The 12,500-nt window shown below is 32.8% G+C and overlaps 2 protein-coding genes, 1 long non-coding RNA gene and 1 pseudogene across 3 annotated transcripts in view; 1 reads left to right on the top strand and 3 right to left on the bottom strand.

Annotated features, from left to right (window-relative positions):
- LOC122647522 (NAD(P)H-quinone oxidoreductase chain 4, chloroplastic) overlaps nt 1-2,782 on the bottom strand; it is a 3,020-nt gene extending 238 nt beyond the window's left edge. Inside the window, exons 1-2 of the mRNA XM_043840911.1 lie at nt 2,638-2,782; nt 1-2,521 (exon numbers count right to left, since the gene is read on the bottom strand). The exon at nt 1-2,521 is cut by the window's left edge and continues 238 nt beyond it. Of these exons, the coding sequence (XP_043696846.1) occupies nt 978-2,521; nt 2,638-2,782 (1,689 nt within the window). The 3' untranslated portion in view covers nt 1-977. The remainder of the gene's footprint in view (nt 2,522-2,637) is intronic.
- Nucleotides 2,783-3,500: 718 nt separating this feature from the next.
- LOC122647521 lies at nt 3,501-4,656 on the top strand. The gene is made up of 2 exons (XR_006330914.1): nt 3,501-3,623; nt 3,663-4,656. It is a non-coding gene; the product is annotated as an uncharacterized LOC122647521 (long non-coding RNA).
- LOC122647519 lies at nt 4,544-8,711 on the bottom strand (annotated as a pseudogene).
- Nucleotides 8,712-10,541: 1,830 nt separating this feature from the next.
- LOC122647518 (protein TIC 214-like) overlaps nt 10,542-12,500 on the bottom strand; it is a 6,314-nt gene continuing 4,355 nt past the window's right edge. The window contains exon 1 of the mRNA XM_043840908.1: nt 10,542-12,500. This exon is cut by the window's right edge and continues 4,355 nt beyond it. Within this exon, the coding sequence (XP_043696843.1) occupies nt 12,007-12,500 (494 nt within the window). The 3' untranslated portion in view covers nt 10,542-12,006.

Raw genomic sequence — 12,500 nt, 5'->3', positions numbered from 1 at the left:
ATATAGTTCCTAAAATATGGAATCATAAAAATCATTTAAGCGTAATAACCGCGCCAAGTGCTATTTTTACCCAAGGGTTTGCCACTTCGGGTCTTTTAACTGAATTACAGCAATCCGCAATATTGGTACCTGCTCTAAAATCCCAGTGGTTAATGATGCACGTAAGTATGATGGTATTGAGCTATGCAGCTCTTTTATGCGGATCATTATTATCAGTAGCTCTTCTAGTCATTACATTTCGAAAAAACATAGAGATTTTTGGTAAAAACAATCATTTATTAATTGGGTCATTTTCCTTTGGTGAGATTCAATGTATGAATGAAAGAAACAATGTTTTACGAAATACTTTTTTTCTTTCCTTTAGAAATTTTCACAGGTATCAATTGATTCAGCAATTGGATTATTGGAGTTATCGTGTCATTAGTCTAGGGTTTATCTTTTTAACCATAGGTATTCTTTCGGGAGCAGTATGGGCTAATGAGGCATGGGGGGCCTATTGGAATTGGGACCCCAAAGAAACTTGGGCATTTATTACTTGGACTATATTCGCGATTTATTTACATACTCGAACAAAAAAAAATTTGCAAGGTTCAAATTCCGCAATTGTGGCTTCTCTAGGATTTCTTATAATTTGGATATGCTATTTTGGGGTCAATCTATTAGGAATAGGGTTACATAGTTATGGTTCATTCACATTAACAGCTAATTGAAGAAAGGATCTGACGAATCCAATATATAGGAAGAACGTATATGACGAAACTTTGTCTACGTTTTTGAGAACCATTTGAATCAAGTAGCGATTCAAATGGTTCTCAAAAACATTAAAGGTATCCGATTACAATTCCAATTCACTTCGTTTTTTTACTTCAAAAAAGAAAAACTTTTCTTTTTTTTTTTTTCTACAACGTTTAAAAATGCCAGTATTTTATATTTTTCTTTTTTGTCTTTTTTATGAAAACTATCTTTAATCTAAAAAACTATAATCTATAAAAGTAATTAGATAAAATAGCCTCGACCTTGTCAACTGATACTGAGAGAACAAAATCTGGATAAATACCAATACCTATTACAGGTAGAAAGATAGAGATCGAAACAAATAGTTCTCGTGGTCCAGTATCAAAAAAATAAGAGTTTGGAGCATTGAATAGCTTGTATCCATAGAACATCTGACGTGACATAGATAATGAATAAATAGGAGTTAATATCATTCCAATTGCCATTACTAAAGTAATTAGTATTTTTGCCATTAAAAGATATTTGGGGCTAGTAAGTATTCCAAAAAACACTATCAATTCCGCAACAAAACCACTCATTCCCGGCAATGCAAGAGAAGCCATCGAGAAGCTACTGAACATCGTAAAAATTTTTGGCATTGGAATAGCTATTCCTCCCATTTCGTCGAGATAAATAAGACGTATTCTATCGTAACTCGTTCCTGCCAAGAAAAAAAGTGCAGCACCAATAAATCCATGAGAGATTATTTGTAAAACAGCTCCGTTGAGTCCTGTATCACTTATGGAAGCAATTCCTATAATTGGGAAACCCATATGAGATACAGAGGAATAGGCTATTCTCTTTTTTAAGTTACGTTGACCGAGAGATGTTGAAGCTGCATAGATTATTTGCACTGTGCCTACTATCATCAACCAGGGAGAAAATATAGAATGAGCATGGGGTAATAATTCCATATTGATCCGAATCAACCCATACGCTCCCATTTTTAATAAGATTCCGGCTAGAAGCATACATGTACTGTAATGTGCTTCTCCGTGGGTATCCGGTAACCATATATGTAGGGGTATAATCGGTGATTTGACAGCATAAGCAATAAGAAATCCAAAATAGAATAAAATTTCCAATGCCACAGGATATGATTGGTTAGCTGATGTTTCAAAATTTAATGTTGGTTCATTGGAACCATATAAACCCATACCCGGAACTCCTATTAACAGAAAAATAGAACCCCCAGCAGTGTATAAAATAAACTTTGTAGCCGAATACAGACGTTTCTTCCCCCCCCACATGAATAGAAGTAGATAAACGGGAATTAATTCTAACTCCCACATGATGAAAAAAAGAAAAAGGTCTCGAGAAGAAAATGATCCTATTTGACCGCTGTACATTGCTAACATCAAGAAATGGAACAATCGGGAATCTCGAGTAACTGGCCAAGCTGCTAAAGTAGCTAAAGTTGTAATGAATCCCGTCAAAAAAATGGGTCCTATGGAAAGTCCATCAATTCCTAATCTCCAGTGAAAATCAAAAATATTTATCCATTTAGAATCCTCCTCGAGTTGGATTAATGGATCGTCGAATTTGAAATGATAACAGAATGCATAGGTCATTAGAAGGAGTTCTAATAAACATATACATAAAGTATACCAGCGAATCACCTTATTTCCTTTATGAGGAAGAAAGAAAATTAAAGAACCCGCGGATATCGGAAAAATTACAATTATTGTTAACCAAGGAAAAGAATTCGTGGTAAAAACAAGATATGCTTTGACCAGAAAAACCCGTACTCAAAATATTATATTTTTTATTATTTCTATTTCGAGTACGGGTTTTGTCGGTAAAGAGAAATCAAATGGATTCAATTGGAGTTTTCTGGAACATATCAATAAGCTAGACCCATACTGCGAGTTGTCTCATGCCATAAATAAACCCGGACACTCAAGAAATCTGTTGGACAGGCGGATTCACATCTCTTACAACCTACACAATCCTCTGTTCTTGGAGCAGAGGCAATTTGCTTAGCTTTACATCCGTCCCAAGGTATCATTTCTAATACATCTGTGGGGCAGGCTCGTACACATTGAGTACATCCTATACATGTATCATAAATCTTTACTGAATGTGACATTGGATCTATAAATTTTTGAACGTCATAAATTTTCGATCTAGTAAAAATAAAGTAGTAAATGTTATAGATACCAGACGAATCAACGATTTATCAGAAATTTTTTTAATCAATTTACTTTACTTTACTTCTGGATCTGCTGATGAGAGAAGGCCAAGATACTTGGATTTCTTAGCTTTAGCAAACCTTCTATTCATTTTAACTAACTTAGTCATACGTGTTTGTCGTAGATGCTAATTCGAGTTGGTTATTTATATAGATGATTTTCTTTTTATTTGATTTTTATTCTACTTAATTTTATTCTTTTATATTTATTCAATTTTCAATTCAACAAATTCGATTGATTGATACGAGTTGATTTTCTGTTTCGAAAAATTGACGAAACAATAGCTAACCCAATGGCCGCTTCAGCGGCTGCAATAGCTATAACAAAAATCGAGAAAATGTCTCCTTTTAATTGGCGACTATCAAAAAAATCAGAGAATGTTACGAAATTAATATTAATTGCATTCAGTATAAGTTCAAGACACATAAGTGCTCTAACCATATTTCGGCTCGTGATCAATCCATAGATACCGATAGAAAATAAATAAGCACTCAAAACAAGTACATGTTCGAGCATCATTGAACAACCCCTCATCAATCTAGATTCATTTCAATAGGAACAAAAATTCAACCGATTCAATTGACTAGTGACTAGAAAGGATATAACAAGAACAAAGGTAGGTGTTAGTAAATACATCGAACTAAAAACATTTTCATTGTTATTTTATACGTGAAAAATTAAAAAATAGAATTGAAGTAAATATAGATGAAATAAGACAGCTTATTTCTTATTAATTTTGATTTATTTGGATTTCTAATTCTAAGTATTTTTTTTCACTGAATCTGACGCGCCATAGCAATTGCACCTATTAAAGCAACTAAAAGAATTATAGAAATGAGTTCAAATGGAAGAAAAAAATTTGTTGATAAATGAATCCCAATTTGTTGACCATTACTTATCAAGTCCTGTTCTATAATCTGGTTTGATCTTGTAGTCCAAATAACCCCGTACCATGATGTGTCTAGGATAGTAGTAATTAGTGAAACAAAAATACTTGTACAAACCAGTGAAGTGACACCATCTCCAACAGTCCAAAGATGGAAATCGTTGTAATATTCTGAACCATTCATGAACATCACAGCAAATATGATTAAGACATTTATGGCTCCCACATAAATAAGGAGCTGTGCAGCAGCTACAAAATGGGAGTTCGATGGAATATAGAATAAGGATATACAAACAAGAACCAATCCCAATGAAAAGGCAGAAAAAATGGGATTGGTAAGTAATACTACTCCCAGACCCCCTAGTATAAGGCCTGATCCCAGAAATACTAAAAGAAAATCATGTATTTGCCCAGGTAAATCCATTATATATTATTTATATGTAAAATAAGAAATAAATAAGTCGAAATCTTTCATGACCTTATTGACCTGACCGGACCGGGAAAAAATAAATTACCCTATTTATATTTTATATAATTTATATAATACGTTTACGCTCCTAATTGAATTAAATTCTAATGGGTGTGAATTGATGTAGATACTCTTAGATGTATATACTGTTATTGGACAAATTCCATTCTATATCCGAATCTGAAAGACAAGACGAAATTTGATGTTTCGAACTCATCACGGTATATGAATCAATTTTCAATTCAAATTAAGACGTGATTCTCACCAATCAATAGCTAGGATTTTTAGTTATTGACCAAGCAAAATGAAAGAAGCCTCCCCCCTTTAGATCAAAACCGAATCTTAGTAATTGGTAATCGTTTTTGAGTCAAGGGGTTTCCCCGTAGCTATTTTTATTTGAGTCGAATTCGTAATTGTTCGAATTGTGTAATCCCCAATTACTAGCATCGGCAACCGACCCAAAGAAATTTGATTATAATTCAATTCGTGACGATCATAAGTAGAAAGTTCATATTCTTCAGTCATCGATAAACAATTTGTTGGACAATACTCGACGCAGTTACCGCAAAATATACAGATTCCAAAATCAATACTGTAATTAAACAATCGTTTCTTTCGAATATCCGTTTCCAATCTCCAATCTACAACGGGTAGATCTATAGGGCATACACGAACACAGACTTCACAAGCAATGCATTTATCAAATTCAAAGTGGATTCGACCGCGGAAACGCTCTGATGTGATCAATTTTTCATAAGGATATTGAATAGTTACAGGTAAACGGTTCGCATGGGATAAGGTAATCATGAAACTTTGACCGATGTACCTTGCAGCTCGTACTGTTTGTTGACCATAATTCATGAACCCAGTTACCATAGGGAGCATATCGTGAATATCTATGAATAAAATTCAAATAATTTGATGTTTTTTTCTCTTGTTTGAGAGAAGGTATGAATCTATAATCTAGAATATGGTATTCCTTTACAGCGAAAAAAGTTGAGAAGAAGTTGTCAATAATAGATTACCTAGAGAAATAGGTAAAAGAAATTTCCACCCAAGATTTAATAGTTGGTCCATTCTCATCCTAGGCAAAGTCCATCTTGTTGTGATAGGAATGAATAGGAACAAATAAGCTTTAGCTAATGTAATAAAGATACCAATTGTCGTTCCAAAGACCCCGCCTGCCTTATTTATTTCGAAAAGCTCAGGAATGAATATGTACGGAATAGAAAGATTCCAACCCCCCAAATAAAGAACTGTTACAAATAATGAAGAAACTAGTAGATTTAGATAAGAAGCAACGTAAAATAAACCAAATTTGATACCTGAATATTCGGTTTGATAACCCGCTACTAATTCTTCCTCTGCTTCTGGTAAATCAAAAGGTAATCTCTCACATTCTGCTAGGGAAGAAATTAGAAAAACAGCAAACCCTACGGGTTGCCGCCACAAATTCCACCCCCAAAAACCATATTTGGATTGCGCCTCAATTATATCAACTGTACTCGAACTGTTAGATAATTATAGTCGGTGATAACAGCATTGTTCCAATCGCTATTACAGAACCGTACATGAGACTTCAGCTTCATACGGCTCCTCGAAGGCCACAAATAAATCTAAGGATCACTTCAGCATTATCTCGATATCTTTGTAAGGTAAATAGAGTAGTGTAAAGATAGATCGGAGAGTCCTGAATTAGACCAATAGAATTCTGTCTGCTATAATAAAAAAAGTGCTTCCGAATTGATCTCATCTTTCATTTTCAAATTCCAATTTTTCTTTGTTTAGTAATAACTTAATCCTTCAATAAAATACTCGTTCTATCAATATCAATAGAAATTTCGACCCATATCTTTCGATTCCGAAAAAGAATTAGACTTTAGATTAGTTCATGAATCATAATAAGAATTCTATCTCTATTACTATGGATAGAATATGGAAAAAAAAAAAAGAAAAAAATCTCTTATTTTTCCTTTTTTTCTATTGCATGCAATTGCATTCCATTTCTTTCGTTCCTATTCTTCTTTCTCAGAAAAGGGGACTCTAAAAAAAAATAAAAAGATTACTTCGTTCCTGATAGTCATTTCTTTAATCAGTGGATAGGAGGATACTCTGAATCGGGATCATGGGAAAGTACTTCTTGATCATTTCTACCAACTTAAAGCCCCATTAAAATTCCTTTTATGTAGTCCAAACTTACATTAGCTCTATTACTAATCCTTTGTGTACCTTGGTGTTACTAACCGTCCACTCTTTTTTGTTTGATCCCCGGTATGGTAATACATGCAATAGTAAAAACTCCATACATTTAATCTTTTGCACCCGCTTCAAGCCCTGATGATTAATCAATCAATCTTGGGGTAAATAGTTTATACTGCTTTACTTATGTTTACTTCCACCCAACTCTTGTACATAGGGAAAGAGACTCAATCTTTTTACTGCGAATTTTTAAGCTGTTTTGTTTCACTCATATAACTATCTGCTTAAGTTCATTAACTGGAATGATCAATAAAAAATTAAAGTAATCTAGTCAATACATTCAACTTCTTTACTAGAAACCAAAGTCAAAGTTCAAATAAAGTTAAAGTAAATTAGAAAATTTAAGTAAAAAAGTAAATTAAATAAAAGTTTATGCCCCAACGAATCGCACGTAGAGATATTGATAACACACATAGAGTTAATGGTATTTCATAACTAATCGATTGAGCAGCAGCTCGTAGACCACCCGAAAAAGAATATTTATTATTCGATCCATATCCTGACATAAGAAGTCCAATAGGAGCAATACTTGAAATGGCAATCCATAAAAAAACACCTATATTGAGATCGACTAGAACAAGACGATAGCCAAAAGGAATTACTGAATAACTTAATAGAATGGATATGACCGCGATAGATGGTCCAATACTGAATAGACGAGTATCCCCTCTAGATGGAAGAATATCCTCTTTGAAAAGTAGTTTGGTTCCATCTGCTAGAGCTTGAAGAATTCCCAAAGGGCCAGCGTATTCAGGTCCAATACGTTGTTGTATCCCTGCGGATATTTCTCTTTCTAACCACACAATAACCAGTACCCCTATAGTGATTCCTGATACAGGAGAAAAAATAGGGACAAGCAGCCATATGAGCTCATAGGCCTCTTTTAAGGATTCCGGTCTGGAAAAAAAATTGATAGCTTGTGTTTCTGTCGTATCAATTATCATTTCAACGATCAACTTCTCCCATAATAATATCTATACTACCTAGTATTGTCATAATATCAGCCAATTTCATTCTTTTAACTAATTGAGGAAGAATTTGCAAATTAATAAAACCCGGTGGACGAATTTTCCATCTCCAAGGAAAAACACTCTGATCTCCTATCAGAAAAATTCCCAGCTCTCCTTTTGGGGCTTCCACTCTTACATAAAGTTCTTGTTTCGACAATTCAAAAGTGGGAGAAGGCTTTTTACTAATGAATCGATATTCAAAATCATTCCATTCAGAATCCTTTGTTCTATCAAAGCGTCGGACTTCTAAATTTTCATAGGGTCCCCCCGGAATTCCTTCCAGAGCCTGTTGAATAATTTTTATGGATTCCTTCATTTCATTAATTCGTACTAAATAACGAGCTAATGAATCTCCTTCTTTTTGCCATTGAATTTCCCAATCAAATTCGTCGTAACATTCATAATGATCAACCTTACGAAGATCCCACTCGATTCCGGAAGCTCGTAGCATTGGTCCTGATAAACCCCAATTTATTGCTTCTTCTCCACCAATAATGCCCACCCCCTCAACTCGTTCCAAAAAAATGGGATTCCGCGTAATAAGCTTTTGATATTCAGCAACCACTGTTAAAAAATAATTGCAGAAATCCAAACATTTATCTATCCAGCCATGAGGTAAATCAGCAGCTACTCCTCCGATACGGAAATAATTATGCATCATTCGCATACCTGTGGCAGCTTCAAATAGATCATATATCAACTCTCTCTCTCTGAAAATATAGAAAAAAGGTGTCTGTGCACCGATATCTGCCATAAAAGGACCAAGCCATAACAAATGAGAAGCTATACGACTTAGTTCCAGCATAATAGCTCTGATATAGCTAGCTCTTTTAGGTACTTGAATGTTTCCCAACTGTTCTGGTCCATTTACTGTTATTGCCTCTGTGAACATAGTAGCTAAATAATCCCAACGTGTTACATAAGGCAGATATTGTATAATTGTTCGGTTTTCTGCAATTTTTTCCATTCCTCTGTGTAAATAACCCAATATGGGTTCACAGTCAATAACATCTTCACCATCTAAAGTAACGATGAGTCGAAGAACACCATGCATTGATGGATGGTGAGGACCCATATTGACTATCATAAGGTCTTTTCTTGTAACTGGTACAGTCATATCTTTTTTCCCGATTCATTATTCCATCAATTGCTGAAAACGAAACGAAATTCATAAAAATTCAAGATCTAATAAATCAAATAATTCAAAACGAATCTTCAAATTAACGAGTTTTTGCCTCTCGAATATCCAACTGACTAATTAATTGTTTATAACGGACTCCATTTTTCTTTGACAAATAAGCCAACAGCCGTTGACGTTTTCCCAAAATTTTCCGTAGACCTCGCTGAGATAAATAGTCTTTTCTGTGCAATTCCAAATGTGAAGTAAGCCTCCGTATCTTATTGGTGAAATTGAATATTTGAAATTCAACAGATCCTCTGTTTTCTTCTTTTTTTTCTTTTTCTTGTGAAATAATCGAGATAAATGAATTTTTTACCATATAAAGAATTCTTTTCCTATATTTCTTTCTTTTCTACAGATATGGATTTTACCAATCAGTAATAATAATGCCAGACCCTTTAATCTAGTATACAAAACCATCTGAATTTATTCATGTACTCTTTTTTTTTTTTCTTCTTTTTCTATCAAATTTATTAAATTAAGTTTTATCAATTCATTCCTAGATTGAATTGATACGTCATTCAATCCTGTGTCAAAATGTAATACAGGGGGCGTCTGTTTACCTTCATATAGCAGATATGACACGAATATATAGTATCAACTAATTTTCAATCGTTGATACATATGTATCCTTGACATACTGAAACGACTACCATTATTGGTATTAAACCAATAGCGATTTATACAAGCTAAATCTTCTAATCGATAATTGGGCCAAAGAAAGAACTTCAATTTCATGTTAATGAATTTATCTCTATCAACATCTTTGTTCTCATTCCAAAATTTACCACAGTTCCTTACGTTGTTTCCATTCCAAAATATTAGATTTCTATCTAGAGCATTTCCATTCTTAAAATTGAAACAAATTAAAATTCTCAATTCTCTACGACGTTTAGGCGATAAAATAGTTTCAGGAACAAGCAAATCATAGTAATTTTCACTCCCACCCCCAACCATTTTTTCATATCTTGCGATCGATCCATCAAAATCATTCTTATCAATATATCTTTTTTCTCGGTATCTTTGATTAGTTTGTTGTTTACTTTTATGGACTAATGAAATACTTATGGTTTGATACATAAAAAATTTTCCATCCCATTTTATAGACAGACGAATCGGTTCGATAATAAATATCCCCCTTTTTATCAATTCTGTAAAAGTTAGATCCCTCTGAATCAGCATTACGTTCAGACTCAGTTCTCCTCTTTGAATAGAGGATATAATAATTTCTTTTGGGTTTATCAGTCTAAGCAGGAGACAATATACCTTGATATTATTTATCATTCTTTGACTCAAAGGATCATTCCATCTGAATTGAAAAATAAAATATTTTTTCAGGAAAGAATCTAAGTACCATTCTGTATTGCTATTGCTCTTGAATTTCTTTTTCTTTTTCTTTCTACCTTTTTGAATGTTTAATCCCGCATAATCTTCTTCAAGATCTTTTTGTTGCTTTGGTAGAACTGATTCAAAATCTCCTTGTCCTAGCGGTTCTTTTTGATTTCGATTCTCCAATTCAAGAGATTTTTTTTTTTTAGATGATATAAAAAGATCCCCTTTTTCTTTTCTATTGATGTTTTTATTTTCACTAATGTTTTTATTTCTATTCAAATTTAAAAGAAGTAATTTGATTGGTATGACCCACGGTTTCATCTTATATGCATCAAATAGTAGGAGTAATTCTGGGAAGAACCAAAATTTCAAATTCGATACGGGACGATTTAGTATTTCTTCATTCATTCCCATCCAATCAAAAAAAAAAAACCTTTGCTTGGATGGGTTGATTTCTTGATGAATCGTGAGAAAAAAAAGATCTTTTTTATCCATTTTCTCTATTATTTGTATTTTATTTTGATAATAATCAGTCCCAGTCTTAGTATTTTTTTGAATGTTGGTCCCAGTATCCATATTGGCCCAGGCCTCAATATTGGCCTTTTTTATAAGAAAAAAATGGAGAATCCCCCAATCAAAATATTTTCTATCTGGATTTTTCTCCGTCTCAATAAGATAATCTTCCCCTAGATAATCATTAATAGAGATATCTTCTAGCCCATAAAACGATTCAAGTTTATGTGTGTTGTAATTATAGGGAATCTTTCGACTCTCGTTTACTTGTAAGGGTGATCCATAAATATATAAGTCCTTCCTACTTTCATAATTATAATTAATATATTTATGTGATAAACGATCATATCTGTAGTGTTTTTTAAATTTTTCTTTTTGATTCGGTAATGACTCCACCGTAGAATCGTTTTCTTTTTCGGAATGAATTAATTGGTCTTTTTCATATGAACCCAATTTTTTTGAATCTTTATTTTGAGCCCTACGGCGTTGATTGACTCTATTTCGCCATTTTTGTGGTACTAATCTAGCCCATCTAGTCTGAGATACATCATATTGATAATGACCCTTTAACCAGTTTTTCCATTCATTAATTCTAGAATTCCGAAATTTCTTATGCCTTGATTCGGAATGAAGTATTTCTTGTGTTTCAAAAAAATTCTTTATTATATCCTTAAGAAAAAGAGATGTTCCGTGGTATTGAAGTACAGATCTCAAGCGATACTTATTAATAACTTGAGTTTGCGATAATTTGTAAAAAACATATGTTTGTGGCAAGGAAGATTGATCACAAGAAATCTGCGAATTTTTATTACTAGTATTAAAAAGCGACTTTTTTATAGTCGAAATAGAGTGAATTGTATTTTGATTTGTTTCATTAATATCTTCTTGATTTATTTTAGTATTGTAATTGTAAATGTATTTATCAATAATTTTGTTTGTTGATTCAAGGAAAAGTTGTGCATTGATCCTGGGAATATTAATGATATATAGAAGAGTATCTATGTGTATCTTTTAATGAAAAATTTAAAAAAAATGCCATTTACGTATTAATCGGGTATTTCTTCTTTTTAATATCTGCCAAAAATTTTTCGTCGATTTTGATTTTTTAATATCACAACTTGTTTCCTTAGGATTAATATTTATCTCTGAGGTTAGAAATATTTTTTTCTTGTCTTTTGTGATTTTTTCTATTTGATTTCTAATTGTGTTTGTCCTATTAGCTAGATTCTTCGTTTTTTTTTCTGCCAGTGAATAATTTGTCCAATCCGTGGATCTGACTCGAATGGATGATTCATGAATAATCTGATTTCTAATTATAGAATTTTGTGAATTTTTTAGATTTTCGTTGTCACTCGATCTTTTTTTTTTTTTTTCTTTTAAATTTTTTAGAACTAAAAAAAATTTTTTTTTCTTTTTGAATTTTTTTTTTCGAGTTCTTTAAAAATGGGTTTAAAAAAAGATGGTTGTTTTCGGGGAGAACCAAAAGGAAGTTCCGTTTCCATTCCCCAGACTGTTAAAAAACAAAAATTAGCTTTTTTGCCTTTTGTTTTCATTGGATCTCTATGGTGCGATCGTAGCTTAGATCTATACCAAGGTTTCAAACAGAAAGGAAAGAGAATCTTTACCTGAATACCTTCTATTAACCAGTTTTTTGGAAATTCTCTTTCTGATAATTGCACACCGTTATAAGTGCATTTAACATGAATTTCTCTATTCCACGCTTTAAAATCTTCGTACCACTCGGGGATTTGAAATAAAAAAATACGAACGACATTTTTAGCTATTATCAATGAAGGCAATACAAGATATTTTCTAAGAATCGAATGGGTTATTAATAAGCAACCCCTTATTGTTTGAGCAAATAGCATATTATCCCAGGTTTCTG

The sequence above is a fragment of the Telopea speciosissima genome, unplaced genomic scaffold (assembly GCF_018873765.1).
Source record: "Telopea speciosissima isolate NSW1024214 ecotype Mountain lineage unplaced genomic scaffold, Tspe_v1 Tspe_v1.0072, whole genome shotgun sequence".
NCBI classification, from domain to species: domain Eukaryota; kingdom Viridiplantae; phylum Streptophyta; class Magnoliopsida; order Proteales; family Proteaceae; genus Telopea; species Telopea speciosissima.
The sequence above is the reverse complement of the archived record's forward strand: the minus strand, read 5'-3'. Positions and strand labels throughout refer to the sequence as shown.